At 36.0% G+C, this 22,205-nt stretch overlaps 2 protein-coding genes, 1 long non-coding RNA gene and 1 pseudogene across 5 annotated transcripts; 2 read left to right on the top strand and 2 right to left on the bottom strand.

The window, feature by feature from the left end:
• The first annotated feature begins 3,498 nt into the window (after positions 1 to 3,498).
• Positions 3,499 to 5,121, top strand: LOC126584344 (uncharacterized). The gene is made up of 3 exons (XM_050248752.1): positions 3,499 to 3,940; positions 4,387 to 4,729; positions 5,090 to 5,121. The coding sequence occupies exons 1-3, from the start codon at positions 3,659 to 3,661 to the stop codon at positions 5,119 to 5,121; spliced, it is 657 nt and encodes a 218-aa protein (XP_050104709.1). The 5' UTR covers positions 3,499 to 3,658.
• Positions 5,122 to 5,426: 305 nt separating this feature from the next.
• On the bottom strand, positions 5,427 to 7,522 carry LOC126585323 (protein ALP1-like). Its single transcript, XM_050249714.1, has one exon. The coding sequence runs from the start codon at positions 7,181 to 7,183 to the stop codon at positions 5,585 to 5,587; it is 1,599 nt and encodes a 532-aa protein (XP_050105671.1). The 5' UTR covers positions 7,184 to 7,522; the 3' UTR covers positions 5,427 to 5,584.
• A 262-nt stretch (positions 7,523 to 7,784) lies between these two features.
• LOC126585345 (uncharacterized) lies at positions 7,785 to 12,573 on the top strand. Of its 3 annotated transcripts, none has more exons than XR_007610455.1 (7): positions 7,785 to 8,189; positions 9,766 to 9,886; positions 10,717 to 10,833; positions 10,908 to 11,000; positions 11,176 to 11,538; positions 12,066 to 12,254; positions 12,332 to 12,573. It is a non-coding gene; the product is annotated as an uncharacterized LOC126585345 (long non-coding RNA). The 3 variants fall into 3 exon arrangements; XR_007610454.1 differs by having other exon boundaries at positions 7,789 to 8,189; positions 10,717 to 10,825; XR_007610456.1 differs by lacking the exon at positions 9,766 to 9,886 and having other exon boundaries at positions 7,792 to 8,189; positions 10,717 to 10,825.
• LOC126585315 (TMV resistance protein N-like) lies at positions 11,890 to 21,617 on the bottom strand (annotated as a pseudogene).
• Positions 21,618 to 22,205: the final 588 nt, after the last annotated feature.

Here is a 22,205-nt window from a genome sequence, read left to right as displayed (position 1 = left end):
CAATTTTCTTCTGGTGCAAAGCATCACGAATATTATAGCTAAGAAACACATATTGTACTTTTCCTCAGCGGGAATAGCAATAGCAAAGAGGAAGCCGTATCCATTACCTAAGAAAACCGACAAGTCGCAATATGCAAATGTTCTTGGCATAGATTATATAGCTATGATGTATCTATATATAACTCATAACCTGCGAATCCACACAGCACACACAAAAGAGCATGTAAACTAACAACACTAGCTAGTGACAAAATATGCAAGTGTACATCCGTTTCTTTATTCAACGCTGTTCGAGTCTACCGAATCCTAGACATCAAATGAGCCCCATTGTACGGTAAGGTCATAAATGTGGCAGTGCTGCAAAGTTGTACCTACAAAACAAGAGCTCATGATTGCTTCCAATAATCATAAAAGCTTAACACACACGATAAGATTGCTTCCACTTTGTCAAGGTGCTTTCTTTTCTCAATAGCAATCAACCATTCAGCCAACATTTATTCATTTGAGAAAACTTTAGAATTAGTCTTTGAACTTTTTACCCTAGCATTGGTTCAAGAATAAAAGAACAATTACCAAATTAAAATCCCTAGAGACATTGCTTATATCATCTCATTTTTTTGGTGTAGGTTTGGTCATTTTACTAAAATTTCATTAGATTTGGTACTCAAATTTGAAAAAGCTTTCATCTTGCTGTAAATTTAGGTTTTTCCTCTCTGTAGGTCCATCTGCTTATATTTGAAAGAGTCTCAGAATTGCTAATGGATTTACTAGAGATTCTGAGAAGAAGGGAAATGTTTTCTTCGACGAAATCGTTGCTGAAATTTCTAAAAGTATTGACAGTTGGGTGGTTTTCTTTTCCGCAGACTGCACACTTAGGTAGAAAGTTGGCTTTGGAGTAAGGATCTGCAAATTTCTCAGTAATTCCATTTGGTTACACGCTGAAATGTAGTTTTGTTAACAGAAACTCTCGGATTCGCCATTTTAATTGTATATTGGCTCTTAATGTCAACTTAATAAAATGTAAATGCAAACTGAACTGGATATTTTACCATGTCGATTCAACTATGTCTTGGTTTTTCAATTATTTGGAGATGGATGTGTCAATTTGTTGTTTTATGGGATTTACTCAAGTAAAATGTGCGTTATCTGGATTGCTGCATTTGAAAATGTGATTGTGTTGTTGTTGCCTTTTAAGTGTACTTTTATGTGAATATTATCCATGGCTCTTGTCAATTATAGTTTGAAAACCTGCAGTAAAGCGTGGACAATTTTTCTAGTCTATTTTAAAGTTGGAAGGAATTAGATGTAGCTTAGCTAAAATTACAAGTTTGCCCTTCAATTTTACTTTATTTACAACAAAAACAATGGGTTCGGGGGTTAGACCATCTCCAACCCTTGGGTTAAATCAAAAATTTTTAACCCAAAAACAATTTTTCTCATCCAACCCTTATGGGTTAAATTTTTAGCCCGAGATTATTAAAGAATGAATTTAGAAGAATTTTTTTCTTAAAGTAACTTTAAAAAAAAAATTATGTAGACTATCCTAGTTTAATTTTATGAACATTTTAACTTAAAAATATTTAGGGTGCGTTTGTTGCACCGGACTATCTCGGACTGGATTAGCTTCCGGGACTAAGCTGGATTGGCTTAGACTAAACTAAGCTGGACTAACTTAGTAAAGCGTTTGATGCAGTGTCGAACTAAAAAGCAGGATAATTAATAAATTATAATATTATATTAATTAATCCATATATAGTAATATTTTATATTATTTAATGTTTATATAATAATATTTTATGTTTTTTAATGCATATTTATTTCCCTTTTACTTTACTCCTAAAAGACTACCCTCCAGAACCATCTTTTCTTTTCTTCTCCCTCTGGCTCCGCCCCATTTCTTCTTTCCTCCATCTTTTTCCTGCAAAACGCAAGTGTGAAGTTCATCGCAAATCCTTCAAAACAAGCTCATCCTCTTCACCCTCTTGCCGTTGTTAAGCATTTCCACCTTCCTCATCCTTTTTTTTTTCCCAAAATTTTTCGGATCTCTCTCCTTCCTCTGATACATGCGTTGGCTTCTCCGCCTACAAAGGCCTCTCATAATTTTCTGGCAATGGGTGATTTTAAAATTTGGGTTGGATTTTGTTGTTGTTATTTTTTCGCCTTTTTTTATTATAAATTTTTGTGGTTGGATTTTGAGGTTTGGGCAGTAGGTGGAGCTTTGTTTCAGATCTAAGCAGTGATTAAAGGGTGTTGCAGAGGAACGCTTGTAGACGACCCAGCTTGTAGACGATGCAGTGCGCAAACAGAGCAGGTTTGAGGACGGGACTAGCAATCCCATACATATTGGGGGTCCTCACTAAGACTACCTAGTGAAAGACTTAGTCGGTGTGAGTCTGACCTAGTCTCACTAATGGTAATCCTTGTTCGCATCAAACACCAACTAGCAATCCCAACTTCCAAGGAGGTTTAGTGAGGCCAAACAATCGTCCCCTTCCGATAAATATTGAGAAATCACTAAACTGGCACCACGAAACTTATGGAACACTATGAAAGAATATGAAACAAATAAAATAATTTGTTTTACTTACTTTAGCCGTATTTAAATATGGACAGTTAGATTTTTTTTACCGTTGGATTTGATCAAATTAAATCTTAGCCATTGGATTCAATGAATTTATAAGTATAAAATTAAAAAAAATACACATATATGGTGGGCCAGCTCCACCAACCTGGGGGAAATCCTGGACTAAATTTGCCCTAGAAATGAGTTTTAGGTTTTAACTCATATTTGCTCTAGAGTTGGAGTAAATTTAGAACCTAAAATTTGAGTTTTACTCCAAAAGTTGAAGTAGGTATTTAGGGTTAGAATAGACACAGAGTAGAGGCAATGTAGTCTTCTTGTTTCCACCAACAAAGCCATCGTCTATTAGAGCACCTCCAGCGGGGGAGGTTGCTCGGGGGCCAGTGGGTCAAACAGTAGCAAATTGCTGGGGGGATGACCTCCAGCGTATGGAAGCCCGAGCGACAGGCGAGGCCCGAGGAGCAGGCCCGTCGAGGATTGCCAGCCCGAGAGCCCGAGGGCTGCGTCAGGCGCGTGCGTTTCACGAGCGCGTGGGCGCGAGTCGTCCGACAAAAAAACAGGGCAGAGGCCCGCGATTTCAGTTATCAAAAGTTACCGTTGGGGAAGCCACGTGGCTTCCCCATGTCCGTTCGATTGAAACGGTCCTATTTTATGGACCGTTGGATTTCCAACGGTAAAAAACATTTAAAAATCTAATTTAATTTCATCCGTTTGATCTAAGATCAACGGTCCACATTATTAGGCTTTGTAAATTAAAAAAAAAAAGAAAAAACAGTTTAAAAATCTAAAATGTTACCGTTGTGACACGTGGCACAATCTGGAGTGTTGGAATTTAAATTTTTTTAAATCCAACGGCAGAGATTAATTAGGTGAATAAAAATTTAAAAAAAATGTAAAAAAATCCGAAAAAATCCGAAAAAAAATTATGAAAAATTATAAAAAATTTTGATTTCACTTCACCTATAAATACCTTCTCATTATCTTCTACCCTACACCACAATTTCATATTTTCTCAACTACTTTCAACCACATTCCTATCTTTCTTTCAAAGTTTCAATCCAATTTTTTTCCAACAAAATGACTACTCAACCAGGTACGAATTGGACGCTTCTTGAAGATGTTGCGTTGTGTACTAGTTGGGTTCAAGTTACTCATGATTCGATTACGGGTAATGAGATGCAGTTGCGAGAAATGTGGAGTCTTATTCATACCAATTATCTTGAGAAAATGGGTGGGCAAAGAACTAAGGAATCGATGTCCAGTCGTTGGAAATTACTTAGTCAATCGTTTAGTACGTGGAGAGACGCCTTGGCACAAGCTAGTGGTAATCTTCGAAGTGGGGAAAATTTAACGGATCAGGTAACAATATATTATTTATTTGTTAGCTACTTTCATTATATTTATTTGTTTGTATTATTTATTTGTTATCTTCTTTCATTATAATTATTTGTTAGCTACTTTCATTATATTTATTTGTTTGTATTATTTGTTACCTACTTTCATTATAATTATTTGTTAGCTACTTTCATTATAATTATTTGTTTGTATTATTTATTTGTTACCTACTTTCATTATAATTATTTGGTTGTATTATTTATTTGTTACCTACTTTCATTATAATTATTTGTTAGCTACTTTCATTATATTTATTTGTTTGTATTATTTATTTGTTACCTACTTTCATTATAATTATTTGTTAGCTACTTTCATTTATAATTATTTGTTTGTATTATTTATTTGTTACATACTTTCATTATAATTATTTATTTGTTACCTATTCTCATTATAATTATTTGTTTGTGTAGGAACTTCAAGCACAAGCTTGGTATGGTGCCAAAACCAAAAGCAAAAACAAAACATTCACCCGGTTTGAATGTTGGAATATTGTCAAAGATTGTCCTAAATTTAGAGTTGTGCATGTCGGTCCAGAAGTTTTCATGAACAGCACCCCTCTACACTCTACACCTGAGCATGCCTCGCATGATCATGATGAAGATGATGAAGAAGTGCCTGAAACGCCCCCCGTTGAACAAGCGTCGGGGTCGACCCGTTATCCAATTAGGCCTCAAGGTAAGAAGGCTTCAAAGAGAAAAGGTAATGCTTCCAAGAATGATTATGCAAAGTGTATGGAAGATCTTGCCCGCCAAGGTGAATTGAATTTGGCCCGGGAAATGGCTAAATTTGAGGCTGATAAGGCTAGAGAGGATGCAAAAGCTGCAGCTTTTGAGAGAAAATTTGAAGCTGATGAGAGAGAAAGAGAACTACTTCGGCAAGAAAGGGAACATAGAAGAGAAGAAAGAATGGCTGAACGAGATCGTGACATTATGAAGGAGCCTTTAGATGGGAAGTCTCCAGACTCTAAATATTTTTGGAAGTCAGAGAAAGCGGATGTGTTGCGAAGGAGGCGTGCAAGAGAAGCGAGAGCAAGAGGAGATGGTCCTAGCACCACAAGAGAAGATTATCCTAGCATGACAAGAGAAGATCATCCTAGCACCACAAATTGGTTAGGTGATGGTTATCATCCATTCACGAACCCATAATTTTCCAATCAATTCGGGTTGTAATTTCTTATTCGGGTTGTAATTTCTTATTCATTGAATAGAGTACTTTATGTTGTTTCCAATTTATTGAACTTAGTACTTTATTCAAAACACATTTAAACACACCAAATAAAATAACATCAACACACCAAATAAACACACCAAATAAAAACAAACACCAAATAAAATAAAATTACATTTCAACTCACTAAATGAACTAAAAAAACACACCACATAAAATAAAATAAACACACCAAATAAAAACAAACACCAAATAAAATAAAATTACATTTCAGCTCACTAAATGAACTAAAAAAACACACCACATAAAATAAAATAAACACACCAAATAAAAACAAACACCAAATAAAATAAAATTACATTTCAACTCACTAAATGAACTAAAAAAACACACCACATAAAATAAAATAAACACACCAAATAAAAACAAACACTAATGAACTTAAGTATCGTCAGCACCCCTAAATTCCCACTGGTGCTCTATCAAGTCAAGTTGGCGGGCATTGTGCATATTTGACCTTTGAAGTGCAGTATATCGTTGGATGATCCTTTCATTGTAACGTCCATCCCTTTCTAATGGCTCATGTTGCACGGGCTCATCGGTGGCGTCATGAGCACAATATATACGTGTTCTTGAATTGTTCATCGTGTCTGGCTCATATTCATCAACGGCTTCATAATCGTACTCATCTTCCACAATCATGTTGTGAAGAATGATGCACGTCATCATGATGGATCGAAGCGACTCTACATCAAACAATCTGGCAGCACCCCTGATGATCGCCCAGCGAGCTTGGAGGATACCGAAACAACGCTCCACATCCTTCCTGCACCCTTCTTGACATCTTGCAAAGTGTTTTTCCTTTGCACTGCGCGGACGTGGCACTGTTTTGACAAATGTTGACCACCTTGGGTAAATGCCATCAGCTAGGTAGTATGGCCCGTCGTACATACGTCCATTGACCTCATACGTGACTTTTGGTGCCTTTCCTTGCAGGACATCGTTGAACACTGGGGATTGGACAAGGACGTTGAGGTCATTTTGAGCTCCCGGAACCCCGAAAAAGGCGTGCCAAATCCATGTATCAAAAGATGCCACCGCCTCCAAAATGATACTTTTTGATCCTTTTCTGTCCCCATAAGCGCCTTGCCATGCACTTGGACAGTTTTTCCAAGTCCAGTGCATACAATCAATGCTTCCAATCATCCCTGGAAAACCTCGCATCTCGCCTTTCTTCAGAAGCCTTTGCAAGTCCATATGAGTAGGTCTCCGGAGGTACTCTGCGGTGTAGATAGATTCGATTGCCGAACAAAACCTCATGAGGGACTCAAGAATGGTTGATTGTCCCATCCTCGTTATCTCGTCCACTTGGTCTGCAGCTGCTCCATATGCAAGCATCCGCAAGGCAGCAGTAATTTTTTGCTGAGGCAGGAGACCCATAGCACTAAAAGCATCCGGCTTTTGCACAAAGTAAGAATCATGGTTGCAAACAGCGCCCATGATTTTGTTGAACAAATGTCGTTCCATTCTAAAACGACGTCGGAAGTATGTTTCAGGGAATGCACTGTTACGGACAAAATAATCGTCCAAGAGCTCCTGACCTCGTCGTTGCCTGTTTCTATCAATGTTTACAGCACGGTTGGGCCTGCAGATATGAGCCACAGCTTGGACGACTCGACGGGATTGTGAGGCTCCTGCCATTCTTGATTCGTCATCTCTCCGTCTACGCTCGTCATCCTCTTCCATCTCATTTTGGGCCCAATCCCTAACATTGAACATTCCTTGTGATTGGTTAAACAATTCTTCCTCTTCTTGCTCGATTTCCCACATCATCTTTGAAGAAGAAGAAGAAGACATTGTAAAAATGAAGCAGAAACTATGAATAATGATAGGGATTTTGGTGAAGAAGGAAGCAAAAACTATGAATAATGATAGGGATTTTGGCGAAAAGGAAGCAGAAACTATGAATAATGATAGAGATCTTGAGAAAATTGGTGTGAGATTTATGAGGATGGATGGGGGATTATATGGAGGATTCATAAGGGATTAGGTTGTAGATAATGCCACGTGGCATGCCGTCATTCGTTAAAAATCTGGTGGAAATCTATCCTCAAAGATTGTAATCGGATTGTGACACGTGGCACGACGTGATTGGTTAAAAATCTTATCAGAAATCCATCACCAATAATTGTCTTTTCAGATAATGACACGTGCCTTGACACAACGATTAAAAATCTTATCGGAAATCCATCACCAATAATTTTCTTTGCGGATAATGACACGTGGCGCAACGAGAACGATTAAAAATCTTATCCGAAATAACAAATATAATTATTTTGAATTATTTTATAAATACAAAAATACAAAAATTTTATTGCTATTGGCTTTTCGGATAATTACACGTGGCGCAACGAGAACGATTAAAAATCTTATCCAAAATTACAAATAAAATTATTATGTATTATTTTATAAATAAAAAAATACTAATATTTTATTGCCAATTGCCAGGGCTATTCAGTGCAGGGGTGGAGATGCAAAAGGAAATTGCCAGGGGAATGCACTATTCATTAAGGGCAGTTACTGTTCACTAGGTGGATTAAATAGTGAATTGCCTGGGGGGAGGGCTCCTACACTGGAGTTGCTCTTAGTCTGCGCTCTCCTTCCATTTGATTCTCTCCTCTCTTAATTTTTTTTTTTTTTCATTTGTTTTTTCTTGAATGATTCAAATTAAGTTATTTTAATATTTTATATTTTTTTAGAGGTAATAAAACCACCAATAAAGAGTGAGAAGAGGAGCGGAAAGGGATAAAAATAGGATTGAGAATCCTACTCCCTCTCACTCTTCCTCAACTCTCCTTGGTGTTCTTCCTCTGCTCTTCCTCTCTATGCGCTCCCCGTATCTCTCGCCGTGAAGCCCACAAACCCAGTAGTGACGGTCAACAATCCTCATACACGGCGGACGCGTACTAGAGGTACAGCGACGGTCAACAACCGTCTCCGTCGTCTATGAATTCAGCCGTCGGAAAGCGTCCTCGCTCTGATTAAGGTATGTTGAATTCCTTGAATTTCCCTTTATTGTGTGCGCTATTTGAGTCCACCGAAATCAAAATTCGTATTGGGGTGTTTATACAACAATTTTGTATGTGGTAATACATATTACACAAAACGAAGTTAAAGATGGTGGTTATAAGAGTACCTATGAGTCTTTTGCAAATCATTTCTGATATTGGCTTGCAATTACAATTTATAAGAGTGCCCCTGAATCACGGCTAATCACTTCTTATTTTTTGTATCAGTGACAGGTTTTTAGATAATTGCCTTTGGATTAGCCGTTTTAGCTAGTGGTAGCTCTGAACCTATTTTATTACTTCGTTTTCGAGCAAATCCTCGCAGCGAGAAGTTGAGATTTCCTTTGAGACAGACTGTTGGTGAGTATGGGCTTGTACAGAGGGAAGCAGGGAGGGAGAGGGAGAGGGAGAGGGAGGGGGAGAGAGAGATCCATCTCTTTCTCTTCGACTTTTGCTTCATTTTTACCCCCTTTTTCATTTTTGGGAGAGAGAGAGAGAGATCCATCACTTTCTCTTCGACTTTTGCTTCGTTTTTACCCCCTTCTTCATTTTTGGGAGAGAGAGAGAGAGAGAGAGATCCATCTCTTTCTCTTCGACTTTTGCTTCGTTTTTACCCCCGTTTTCATTTTTGGGTAACATTTTGTGCTTCATAATTGGCTTTAATACGAATTTTTTTAAACCATTAAACCGCATTTGGTTCCGGTTGATTGATTGTCTATTTAGGGTTTTTTTCTGTTTTGCTTGGTGGGGTTCAGATTCATTTGGGTTTATATTTGATTTCGAGTTGGTTAATTTTTTATTAGTTGCAGATGATATTTTGAATCGTTGTGGTTGTTTCAGTTGTAGTTCTTGGGTACCTTGACATTTATCCAATAAATAAGTTAATGACCTTGGTCATGAAACAATTTTATGTTTAGTTTAGGAGAATGGGGTTAGTTCAATGAGATTTGGATACATGAGCTATAGACCCAAATTTATGAATCTGATCCTTTGTCTTGATATGTATGAGTCTGCGTTTGAGATGTAATCAGAGAGAATGAATGAGAGGGTTGAAAGGGAAACAACCCCGTGGTTGGGGACTGAACAGATGTAAAATGTTGGATCTGGTATAAATTGGATAGTTTGAGCAGTCCAGTGAGGTTATCTCTTTGGTTTTTCTGAGAGAGCATATCCGTTGTGAGTGTATTGTACTGACTGTTTTAATTTTTGATGACCCTTGAAGATGGAGATTGAACTACAGTGTTGTGGGGTGAAAAGTTATCTGAAAATAATGGACAGAAAATTTTCTGTATCGTGATTCTTTAATTGTATGATAATGTTTCCAATGTTTTAGATTACATTGAATCTGTATTTTTTTGAAGTATATATAAAGATTGGATTTTAGGTGTATGCACTTAATATTGGATATATGGTATTCAATTGCATATAATCTCAATTTTCTCATGTAATTTTTGTCTGAGCTTCAGAATCGGTGAAAATTTTGTCTAAATAATTAATTGATTGAAATGGCTGTTAGTAATGAATGAGGTGTTTACTGTTTTTTGGTGTGTACAGAGCGAACGGTATGTTGTTAACGAAGGCAAAAACAAGATGCAGTTTGCAGTTTGCTGCATATAGAAAACGGAGATTAGTTTGATTCCAACTCCTTTTCTTAATTTATTTGAATAAAAAATTGGTAAGTTCGAGTCCAATTTGATGATTTCTTGCAGATTCTTTAATCAGTGATTTTCTTAACCCTCATCACATGTATGAATCCTATTTGATAATGAAATAACATAGTTATTTAAGTTATAGTAAGGATTAAAAACTCTCTTTTATCTGTCCAATTTTTTCAAACTTAATAAATTAAGTTAGTTTTTAACACCATTTTTATACTGATCAATAAAAAATTTGTTAATCATTTTAATACATATAAAGTTTTTACTTTTTACAATGCATTTTAAATCTTTGCAAATAACTTGATTCAATATTGTCATATGGTATACATATTTCTATGCTAAGTGTATCCAATTTAGTTTAGTTGGATCACATGTTTAGATCACACGTTGATAAACTTGAGTCCAATTCAGTAATTTGATGCCAAACTCTAAAATCACTAATTTTGGCAATCCTAATGACACACATGAATCCCAGTAAACAATGAAATCACATGGTTGTCATACTTATAGTAAAAACTAAGAATTCCTTTTTCATCTCTCTAGTTTTCCAAAGTTACAAATTAAATTAGTTTTCTATACCTTTTGCATGCTGATTGGCTAAGAATTTGTGTACCATTTTAATACATGTCAAACAAGTTTTCTGCTTTTTGCAATCCATTTCTTATCTTTATAAATTACTTGATTTAATATTGTTATATAGTATATAAATTGGCATGTTAAGTGTATCACAGTATCAGTCTGTTGTTTTAACAGTTTGATTTTTGAATTACTCACTTTCCTTTATGTTATATCTTTGCATTTTAAATTGAAGTTACTTACTACAGTAATTATGTTTGTTTGATTGTAGGGATCTTATTGAAAAGCAAGGAACAAGAATTGAATTATTTTTTGCAGAGCTCAGGATAAACTATGCTTCTTTACCAGAAAAATTTACTAAACAAGAGTTGGATAAGATGGTAAGTATGTGGGTTTGATATTCAATGTGGCTGAGTTTAGTTAAGTTCTGTAGATTATTAAATGTTTGAATATGTTTATCAGGCTGCAGTAGAATCTCTCATTAGGAAAGAGAGGCTTGACTTGAAATTGAGCGATCACAAAATTCCCTCTCAGATGAGCACATGACAATACTAGGTATTTTTAAATTTTCTATATTGAAATTCCTCTATATTCTTACTTTTAGAATTCAAAGACGCAGTCAACTCTTAAACAATATATTTTTACCCTATTCTTTTTGGGTTTTTATGTTCCTCTGGTTTTTTTTTTGGAGTCATGAAACTTGACTACATCAGGTTTTAAATTTTTATAGGTTAGCAAAACCACTGATGCAAAGAAGGCAGCAAGCACTTTCTGATTGGCTTAAGTACCATATTCCTTTACCCCAACCTTTCAGCTGAAATATTGGGAAGATTCTAATCTTTTCCATTCATATCATCTTTTCCGTGCATCAATAAAATAGTTCATATATGAAAATCTACCTAGCGTTGTCAACACAAATAGCATTAAATCTTCTGTCACACACTTTTTCTGTAGAAAGTTGGGGTTGCTGCCATTGTGCTGTGAATTAGTAGAAAATTGGGGTTTCAGATGCAAATGACGAGATGGGTATGTGTGTTATTGCAAGAACATCTGTGACTTTTTGTTGAGGAAGAAGATTGATACTGATTCAGAGGTGGGTTTACATTTTTATGGTCAAATTTTTGTTAGAGATTGTTGTCTGAGATTATTGTCGGCTCAATATTTGTTTTTCTTATGATTTCTAGACTTTTAGATTAAAAATGTTAGATGCATATGTAAATGGGGTTTCAGCATTATTGTGTTTGCATCTATGGCCACTAATCACATTAGTTTTCAGTGCATGAGATTGATCTTTGTTTTATACGAAGATTTATACTAAGATGCTAATATGGGAAGTCTAATTCTAATCCCACAGCAACGCGCGGGCATTACCATGCAGTATATCCTATACCTATATATTGTTTCTTATTGAACATTAGCATGTAAATAGATTTTGAGATAGGTGTAGACAATTTTTAATATATTTCACACGTTTTAAAACTCGCGACATTGCGCGAGCTCAATTGCTAGTACTTACATAGAATTTCAATTGTCAATTTTAACTACGTACCTTATATTGTATTGTGGAATTGTGGTTGAATACTGGATGAACTCGATTTTTTATCTTTAATTTTTTTTTAGATTGAAGTTTAGGAGAGGCCTGAACCAGCAACAGACTCGTCATTTCCACTTGCATCTGGCTTGTCACCTCCACTTCCTTGCTCAGACTCATCTCTTCCACTTGCTTCCTCAGACTCATCGCTTGCTTCCTTGTCGCTTCCACCTTCTCCCTCAGATTCATCGCTTCCACGTTCTCCCTCAGATTCTGGCGTAAGGATCACCACTCCCACTTGTTGTAGGCTCATCTTGTTCTTGTCGCGACATGACTTCAAATTTTAATTTCTCAGCATCTTCGGCATACAACAGGAAAATCCCACACTTGTCCACCTTCCGGTTATAATCGTAGCAGAATCTTCCCTGTTTGAAGTGAACAGAGATCTCAGTGACACGGTCGTAAAAAGCAGAGGACCATTTTGCTCCCTCTTCATATTCAAGATCTTTATACAATACGCACACATGCTCTGAATCTACAGAGGGGCAATTAAATCCGGCAAATTCCCACCGAAATTTAAACGAACAATTGATTTCATGACTTTCCCCCTCTCCAGTTTTGAAATTGTACTTGCATTCAAACTGCAGACCGCTTCCAACATAGAATTTGGATGCAACAACAGATAAAGCGAAACCCAAGAAACCTTCACGAAACCAATTTGCAGGAAGCCTGACATTTATTGAAGCCCCCTCATTTTGATGTACGAACCAATTTGGAATTTCATCTCCCGGACATAGAATGGTAACTAAGGGCCCAGAGTACTTTTCCTGCAACATTGATTGACATCTCTTTACTTAACAGAGAGAGAAAAGGGGGGGGGGGGAGAGAGAGAGAGAGAGAGAGAGAGAGAGAGAGGGAGACATACATAATCTTCCTCTTCTTCTTTAAACTTTTCCTGCAACAATGGGTGACATCATGTTACTTAACACAGAGAGAGAGAGAGAGAGAGAGAGAGATAGACTTTTAAATTTGAAGACTACAGTTGAGAAACATACGTGATCTTCCTTTTCGATCTCGAATGGGTTCTCGGGGTATCCGTATTCTTCCTCTTCGTCTTCTAAATCTGAAGACGCAGTTGAGAAATATACGTAATCTTCCTCTTCTTCCTTTAACTTTGAAGACGCAGTTGCCACTCGCATGATTCTAAGCTGTGCATCAACCATTATGCTGCTCCTTGCATCATAACCCAACCTTCCGCAATTCGAAAAGTTAAGTTGCTCTCGAAGCAATTCATATCTATTCCAACATTGTGTAATTGCAGTCCTTGAACTCGACACTGTCTTCAGTGACTTGCAGCCATTTGCTTGAAGACGACTGAGCATTGGGACCTCTGGTAAAGATCGAAGTTTCTTGCACTTGATTAAGCACAGGCAAGACAGCTGAGCAGCTTGTTTAATGCTTGAGGGTATGCTCCGAATTTTGGTTCCACTCAGATTAATATACTGTAATGAGGTTGAGCAAATGACGCCCTCAGGGATTTCTAATATACCGCTGCAATTGAGGTTTAGTACTTCAAGAGAGAGAAAACCAACTGAGCCATTCGGCTGAGGAAAATTTTGAAGTTGCCTACAGCGACTAAAGCTGAGAGTTTTAAGGTTTCTTAATTTGTAGATGCTACTTGGGACAACTTTAAGTTCAGAGCAATCAGTGAGATCAAGTACCTCAAGGGATTTCAACTTCCAAATTCTCCATGGGAGACTCGCAAGATTTTTGCAACCCTCCAGTTTAAGCGTGGTGAGACACTCCATTGATGATGTGGGCAGTAATTTTATTGCTGTGTAAGACAAATCTAATTCACCAATACCCCTGGGAAGCTCCCAAAAGTTTTCAAGAGAGAAGCAGCCATCTAGACTAAAAGCACCACAGACTTTCAGCTTGCAACTGCTGCTTGGAAGTTCCTTAAGTTCTTTACAATATGTAATATCCAAGGAAGAAATTTTTTCATGAGACCAAACTGATGACGGCAACTCCTTTATGCCACTGCCGCTTAAACTTAAGAATTCAATATTGCCTGGCATATCTGGAAGATATTTGAGACTCTCGCAGTATGTAAGATCAAGATAAGTAAGCTTGTCAAGATTTTGAAAATATCCAGGAATTTCAGCCAAACTTTCACAACTCCGAAGATCTATGTGCTCGATATTTGGACTCCCCGAGAGGTTTGGAAGTGCAGTTAGATGTTTGGAGTAACGAAGTTTGATCACTTTTAAGTTAATAGGATTCTGTAACAAATTGAAGAGAAACAGTAAGAATTAACAACTTAATCTAAATAAGTTTCTACACTACATCTTACACAAAAACTATAATAAGCACATATACCTGCCCTCCATTCCAAAGTTGCGTGACTTGGCTCTCGGGCATATGAAGCTCAACAAGATTTTCAAGAGAAAAATTTGAGGGCAAAGATTCCAAAGCATATGACCACCAGGAAAGATAACGAAGAGAATTGGGAAGAGACAGAGTAAGGTTTGATTTGCAGTGCTTTCCAAAGCTAGGATTATCAACATGGAGCAATCTCAGATTATACATCTTTGTGAAGTCTGCACGATCCAAGTTTTGCTCTCGAATGTTGGACCTTTTAAAGAATATGGCTTGAACCATTTCAGTTCCCTGACAATCAACAACAAAGTACAAATGTAAATACATTAACATACAACAAAATTTAATCGAAACTACGTTTGTAGGAATATGACTTATTTATTGTAAATAAGTTTTATCTAGCTGTCTTCTCATAGGAAGTACACGGTATCTTATTCATCTCTTTCTTTTCTTCATTGTTTAAAAGAAAAAGACAATGACTTCCAGCTCTTACCGTATTATTCTTCAATACATGATAGACATATTCAGCAATGAACAGCCTACTGCGTCTTCCGGGCTCTTCAACACATTGTTCGCGAACAGTTTCCCAACCCATTTCTTGTACCAAATCATGCATATCTATGGTTTCCCGTTCCGAATCAATCGATATGAGAGACCTATCACGGAGAACTCTAATTCCATCTGCCGCACATAAACCACCATGCATTTGGCCAATGTCTACCATCTTTTTTACATCTTCAATACGATACCCTTTATAAAAGCATGCTATATCAAGAAATACATCCTGCGCATTTCTTCCTAATTTATCATAGCTTACTCTGAACGTATTTTGAATTTTTTCATTGGGATTATTTCTCAGTGTGCTCAACGCATTTTCCCACTCGTCTTTGCTCTCACATTCAAAGAATAAGGAACCCAAAATTTCAAGAGCCAGTGGAATGCCTCCAGCATATTCTACCACCCGTGCTGACAAGTCTGTATACTCTTCTCTAGGAGAGTTATCATTGAAAGCATGAAATTGAAAGAGCTGAAGAGCGTCATCAGTTTTTAATTTCTCAACCTGATAGATATGTTTGTTATCTCCAACAGCTTTCCTGAGTACGCTCCGTTCTCTGCTTGTTACGATGATTCTACTTCCATCGCCGTAGCGAGGACTAGGTCCAACTACATCTTTTATTTGCTTTGAATCAGTGACATCATCAAAAACAATGAGAACCTTTGTACGCCTGAGCTTTTGTTGAACAGAAGTCGAATCCATGGAGGGATTTTCTTCCTTTAAGATCTCCTTAAGAAATGTTTTTTTCAATTGATCGATTCCATCTGTTTGCTCTGATTTCTCCCTAACATTTTTAAGAAGACAACAAGATTCGAAGTTAAAAAAGAGTCTCTTGAACACAGCATTAGCAAGGGTGGTCTTTCCAACACCACCCATGCCCCAAATGCCTACAGTGCAAACACCTTTCCAATCATTAATGCTTAATAACGATTCAACTTCTTTGATGCGGCTTTCAATTCCAATTAGGCCCGTTAAATCATCTGAGATTTCTCGTTTCAATTTCGTTGAAATATCTTCCACAACTTTCTTAATGAAATCGGCATCCGTCCTGCAAAATATGATTATGAATGACAAGCAATATATAGTAAGCAATCCTTCACCAGTCTATAAGGTTTCTTTAAAAGCTAGTTTAGTATTGTTGTACTTTTATAAAAAACTACTTTGTTATAAGAATAAATAACCGTATAATAATGTTTTATTTTATTTTTATTTATAATCTTTAATTGCTGACTATTTAATCATTTTTATCTTCTACATCTCACAATTTTCACGGTCAAAATCTCCGCAATTTTCGAGGTCAAAACCTCCACACTTTCTCGACGACCAAACACGACATTCTCCGTGTCTCTCCAAACCCTAACCCCAATCTCCAACTTGGCCCACCCAATCTCTGCTCCTCTGGTGCAGTTCCGGTACACGCACACGCCGCCGAAGGTGCTCCGCCTCTGCCAGAAAGTTTATGGGTCGTGCAACAATCTTCGCAGGGAGAGGGAGAGAAAGGAGGGGTGGTGCAGGCATGGTCCGATGCGGATCTGGCCGAACTGAACAGGTGCAGTGAAATTTTGGTGTAATTCTGAAGAATTTGGGCGAAATATATGTGGGTTTTTTTTTGCATGAAGGCGTGCAATAATCTTTGCAGGGAGAGGGAGAGGCAGGAGTGGAGGAATTTCAGGGGTCGAAATTTCAGGGCCGCGCGAGGAATTCGGGGGTTGGAATTTCAGGTCTTGATATGATTGTAATAAGCAATCAGCTTAATCACTTAATTAGGGGTTTAATCAGTACTTAATAGCTAATTAGTTAAAGTTGTTAGGAATTGGCAAAATGTGAGTGCTTCAGTTGTGTAAGTGCTTTCCCCGTGAGTGAAAAGGCAACGATTATTTTGAATAAAAAAATTATTACAAATTCTTCTAATTTTTCTTCCTACCATCTTCGAAAACGATTTATTCTCATTTCTAAATTATTCAAGATAAAAATCATATTAGAGGTCAGTTTAATGATTTTTCAATATTTATTGGAATCTAAATATTTTTAGGTAAAAATGTTCATAAAATTAAATTATGATAGTCTATATAATTGTTTTTTACAGTTATTTTGAAAGAAAAAAAATTAGCCTAAATTTATTTTTTAATAGTCTCAAATAAAAAATTTAACCTAGAAGGGTTGGAACAGCAAAATTATTTCTAGGTTAGAACCTAAATTTTCTGATTTAAATTTTTTTAAATTTTAACCCAATAATTAGAGATGGTAGTACCAAACCTTTCCTAAATCAGATAGTTGAGGTCTATATAATGAATATCGTTTCTTGAAAAGAAAGTCACAAGTAGAAATTGGTACAAGTTACAAAGTTACTTACCCTTTTGTGTTTGAGTAATCTGCCCCACATAAACCGGTTGCTTCCACCAAAGCAGCTTTCCACTCGATCACCTTATCCATACTGTCCTGGAAACGTTTTTCAAGTTCAGCAAATGCATCTTTATAACTCCCCTTTTGTTTTCGCACATCTGATGGATTGATATCGTAAAAAATGGGCACAACCATCTGTTTATATTTATTTCTGCATTTGAGTATATGCACAAGTTCAATCAAACACCATGTGGAAGACGCATAGTTTTTGGAGAAAATGATCACCGAAAGTCTTGATTTCTCGATTGCTTCTAGTAGGGTGGGTCCTATTTCGTCTCCTATCTTCAGCCTATAGTCTATGTAGGTTTCGATTTTCTTGCGATCTAAGGCATCATGAAGATGGCTGGTAAAATTTTTGCGGGTGTCCTCGCCTCTGAAACTAATAAACACATCATACTTATCTCGAATAATGGGGATATCAACATCATCATCGTTATCATCAGCAGCATCAACAACAACAGCATCAGAAGCAACATCAGCATCAGCATCAGCAGCACTAGAAGAAGTTGAGGAAGCAACTGTTAATGATCTGCAGCACATGTACAACAGAGTCCCGATGACGATGACGATGATGTTGAAAACTTGAATGAACCCAATCAACTCCATCTCTCTATCTGTTGAAGAAGAGAATGAAGCGATCAAAGCTAGTATTTGATTAGAGAGAGCAGAGAGCAGAGAGCGAATCTGAACTACAGTTGCATCTGAGACTAGATTAGATTTTAGTACTGAAACTAGAATTTGTACCCGCGCATTGCTGCGGGATTAAAAACCATATAAAAGATTATGCAATTTCAATCTTCATAAACAATGTTTGGGTAAAAAATTGAGTTACCAATATCAATGCAAATTAGACACAACCTCATCATGAATGAAACAAATTTAAATATCAAAAGAGAAACCTATTTCGTCTATTAAAAATATTACGAAGTTCTTTGGATGTGAAATTAAAATAAATTTATAGACAGTAGAATTATATCATGAACAAAATAAGGATAAAGCGTGTTTGCCTAGTGTTTTTGTGTGTAGAAAGAAGTCTGATTTTGCACGAAATGGAGATGATCTTCTCTGGCAATTCTATAGGACGCGATCAAACTTTTGTGCGTTTCCAACTTGCCTTGCAACCAAGTTTCTACAAAAACAAATCGAATTCAAGAAAGTAATTAGACCAAGGCATAAGAGATTATAAGAAAAAGTACAGAAAATATAAACCACATATACCACTTATCATACTACTTTGTATTCCGAATACACCTAAAAATATATTGATTTCTAGTGAATAGTTCGGTTCCAATTAATTCCACTAGTTTATTTCAAACCCTTCAACTTATCCTTGACTTTTTTTTTAACGGCATCATAATTAAGAGTTAGCTTCCATCAAATCCTTCAACCAATTCCACCCATCCCTCTCTAACCCTTCATAATCCCAATTTTACTCTCTTAAACCCTTTAACCTAACCTTGACTTTGTTTTTACAGCTTAGTTTCATTTAAAAGCTTATTTTCTCTCCAAAATCATAATAGTTTCTGTCTTACATCACATTTTAAACTCTTGATAACATTAGTTTCCATCTCAAATCAGAATGAACCTCCAATGTTAGAAATATGAGTGAAAAAATGTTTAGCAAAAGAATTTGCCAATTCTAATAAAGAACTGTTAATCAAACTGTAAAAGCAACATATGAGTTTTTCCAACTTTAAACATAGAACCAACAGCAAGAATCCAATTGGAAATGGAATAGACCAAACAGACCATGAAGATTACACAATCAGAAGATGATATATTTGAAAGAGAAGAGTTTATTACATAGTGTGATGACAGCCGATCAGCAGCAGAAACTGAGAAGAGGGAAGCACTTGGCTTAAGATTTTCTCCAGAATAATTGAAAAAATAAATAAACTTAACATGTAGGAATGATGCTGTTATTTTCTCCCGACAATAAACTACATCTCTTAAAATATTAAAAATAATGTATGTGCATTTCATTCATATTTCTATTCACATCATAAACGTAAACCTCAAACCACAACTCATGGAACAACTTTTCTTACGAAGCCCTAGAACACATTTTAAAATTTTTAAAATAGTTCTCATTTTTTGTTTTCTTTGCTAAATTCATTCATGCGTTTCTTAAATTTAAATTCAGTTTATAAATTTTCACATCAATCTTTATAAAGTAATTTTTTTATGCAATTATTTAAAATATGTCGTATAAAACATACTTATGGCTTCCACTTAAGAAAACTGATAACACAAAATGAAATAAACTGGGGAGCCCTCCCTTAGTCAATACCAGAAATGTTCATAGCTGAAACACAGAAATGATGAGCCTAAAAATCATAACCTAAACAAATGATAAGATAACAATAATCTCACACAATAACATGATACAAAAATTTAACCACAAAAACAGAAAATGGACAGATTCGTAAAGGAAAGCAGCAGCAGAGCAATTAATGGATTCTCTCAAAGATAATATTGTCAAATTTGTAAGATTAAGCAAGTAAGAGAGAGTGCGGCTGTGCAGCAGTGCAGCAGTGCAGGGTCATAAAGAAAGTTAGGCTTTTTCTTCTCATTACTCATTTACAAAATATATTAAAATTCATATAAACTAATCAAACCCAAAAAAAGAAAACAGAATTTGAAGTTTTTTTATGAACTTACAACCAACAAAATTTTTTTTTTTTCTGCAACCATGTGCAGTTTCTTGATTCAATCACATAAAACAAAATTCTTAAGTTCAAAACAAAAAAAAAACAATCTTACAAATTAAAGAGAAGAAAGACCCACGGGATTTGACACGCTCTGCCGTCCAAAAACACCAATTAAAATCCAGCATTCCAACATTAACAATCAATTTACAAAACTAATCAAGACTAAACAGTAAACTTGAAAGATAATATCATTCCACCATCTGGGTAATCAAACTTACACAAAAACCTAGAAATTTAATCAAATCCCATCAAAACCACAAATCCCCAAACGGTATTTCACTCCACCCAAATAACCAAAATGGCCAAAGTCTGAAACCTTTACAGACTATGAGCTAGAAATCGATTCTACAAAATAGGAGAGAGAGAGAGTTGAGGAAAAAGCCGTCTTCTCTGTTGAGAACGTCGGCAGTCGGTATGATTTATTGGCTGCAAATCTGATCTGAAAGCTTGCGGCTTTGAATCTTCTTCTTCTTCTGGGTTTCTGGGTTTTTTCTGCGGCGATAGATTTTGAGAAAAGAGATGAGAGAGATAAAGGCCGTTGGGAAGGCTGGAAGCACGGACGAATGGTCCAAACGAAATTAAACAAAGCAAGCAGGGATAAAATCGGTATCACACTGCTCTATAAACAGTGTTTCAGTTCATTTTCTCTTTTAGTAAATACTAGTTATAGTGCCCGTGCGTTGCTGCGGAAGTTATAAGTGTATAAAACATGTAAATAGTTGGACATTAAAGATCAAAATAAGGAGCAAAATTAGTGTCTTCAATATCTAAGTCTCTGCCAAAATGATCTTGGATCTTCAGCTCATGCTGTAAACCTGGGTACTAATACAATGTAAATTATTGTTAACATCCTCTTCGGTTCTATAAAATCAGAAAAAGAAAATTTGCACAAAAAACCCATTTTGATATTCATATTTAATTATAAACTCACATCATGTGGCATTTTTCAGATGCAAGAAAAAAGAAGAACAAATGAATTCCCACGAATGTAACTCTTAAAAAAAAAAGTAATAAATTTAATTCTACAACAAAACCCAAAAGCAAGCAACCAAAGTTTCTCACTTTAAGCACAAATGTCTTCCAAAGCTGCAGACAAAAGTTCCAGAAAAATAAAAACCTAAATCCCCTGAAATTCAAAAGAAAACCTGATTATACACCCACATACAAAACCCGATGACACACAAAAAAAAAAACCAAAAATGAGAAGAGAAACAATTTCAACAGAAATTCCATTTACAAATCCATTTGTCAAGACCCATAACACAACCTAACTAAAAAACTCACGGATTAAAAGTTCTTCCCCAAAAACCCTATCTTTGTCATCAAACGAAAACTCCGAAAGCAACAACCCATTTAAAATTGAACCCAAAAAAATTAAAAGCTTCTAACATCTAAAATTGAACAGAACACGATCCATACAGTTGCATAAAAAAGTTTTAGATGCAAGATTAGAAGAACTCACCACAAAACTATCCACTTTGAGACCAACAGAGGCGAAGAGAGGAGAGAGCAGACGGCTACGAAAGAAGAGAAGCAAAAGAAATGGGAAAAAAAATGGACCAAAAGCAGTGAAAAGGAATCACTGCAGAAAGCAGGTAAGAAAAGAAACCAGACAAAAATGTTGAAGGGTAAAGTTGAAATAACAAAAAAGAAGCAGGGGTGAAAATGGAACGACACTGTTACTTTCACTGTTCATGAACAGTGTTCCTCACTTTATATATATAGATAAATAAATATATAATTTTGAAATTGTACTAGTTTTTATTGAGTATGTGCACAAAGTTAAAAACACGCCAGGGAGAACAAAAATTAAAAATTTGGAGAGACAATGATTAGTCACCTAACAAGTATTTGATAATGCTACTACTTCAAAATTTTCATTTAAATATGCTTAATTAAAAGAAAATTTTGTCCAAAGCACTCTTTGTAATGCATCTTTCAATAAAATATATGTACAAACAACGGTTCAGCACATTCGGCATAGAAAATTGTGTGCATTCAAACGGAAGAAAATGTTATAATATATCCCTAGTTGAGGACTTAAATAAAGAAAGGTGAAATTAATAATGAATCCGACCTCCTCCTGATGCGAGGAAGTTTCCTAGTTCTTATTGAGTATGTGCACAAAGTTACAAACACGCCTGGATGACAAAAATTAAAAATTTGGAGAGACATGGATT

The sequence above is a fragment of the Malus sylvestris genome, chromosome 10 (genome assembly GCF_916048215.2).
Source record: "Malus sylvestris chromosome 10, drMalSylv7.2, whole genome shotgun sequence".
Taxonomy (NCBI): Eukaryota; Viridiplantae; Streptophyta; class Magnoliopsida; order Rosales; family Rosaceae; genus Malus; species Malus sylvestris.
The sequence above is the reverse complement of the archived record's forward strand: the minus strand, read 5'-3'. Positions and strand labels throughout refer to the sequence as shown.

Bases quoted from the DNA above. Each gene is read 5' to 3' on its own strand.
- LOC126584344 (XM_050248752.1), top strand. From the start codon at position 3,659: ATGACTACTCAACCAGGTACGAATTGGACGCTTCTTGAAGATGTTGCG. The intron at 3,941-4,386 runs GTAACAATATAT...TTGTTTGTGTAG, and splicing joins GGGAAAATTTAACGGATCAG to GAACTTCAAGCACAAGCTTG. The intron at 4,730-5,089 runs GTGAATTGAATT...CAAATTGGTTAG, and splicing joins GGAAGATCTTGCCCGCCAAG to GTGATGGTTATCATCCATTC.
- LOC126585323 (XM_050249714.1), bottom strand. From the start codon at position 7,183: ATGAATCCTCCATATAATCCCCCATCCATCCTCATAAATCTCACACCA.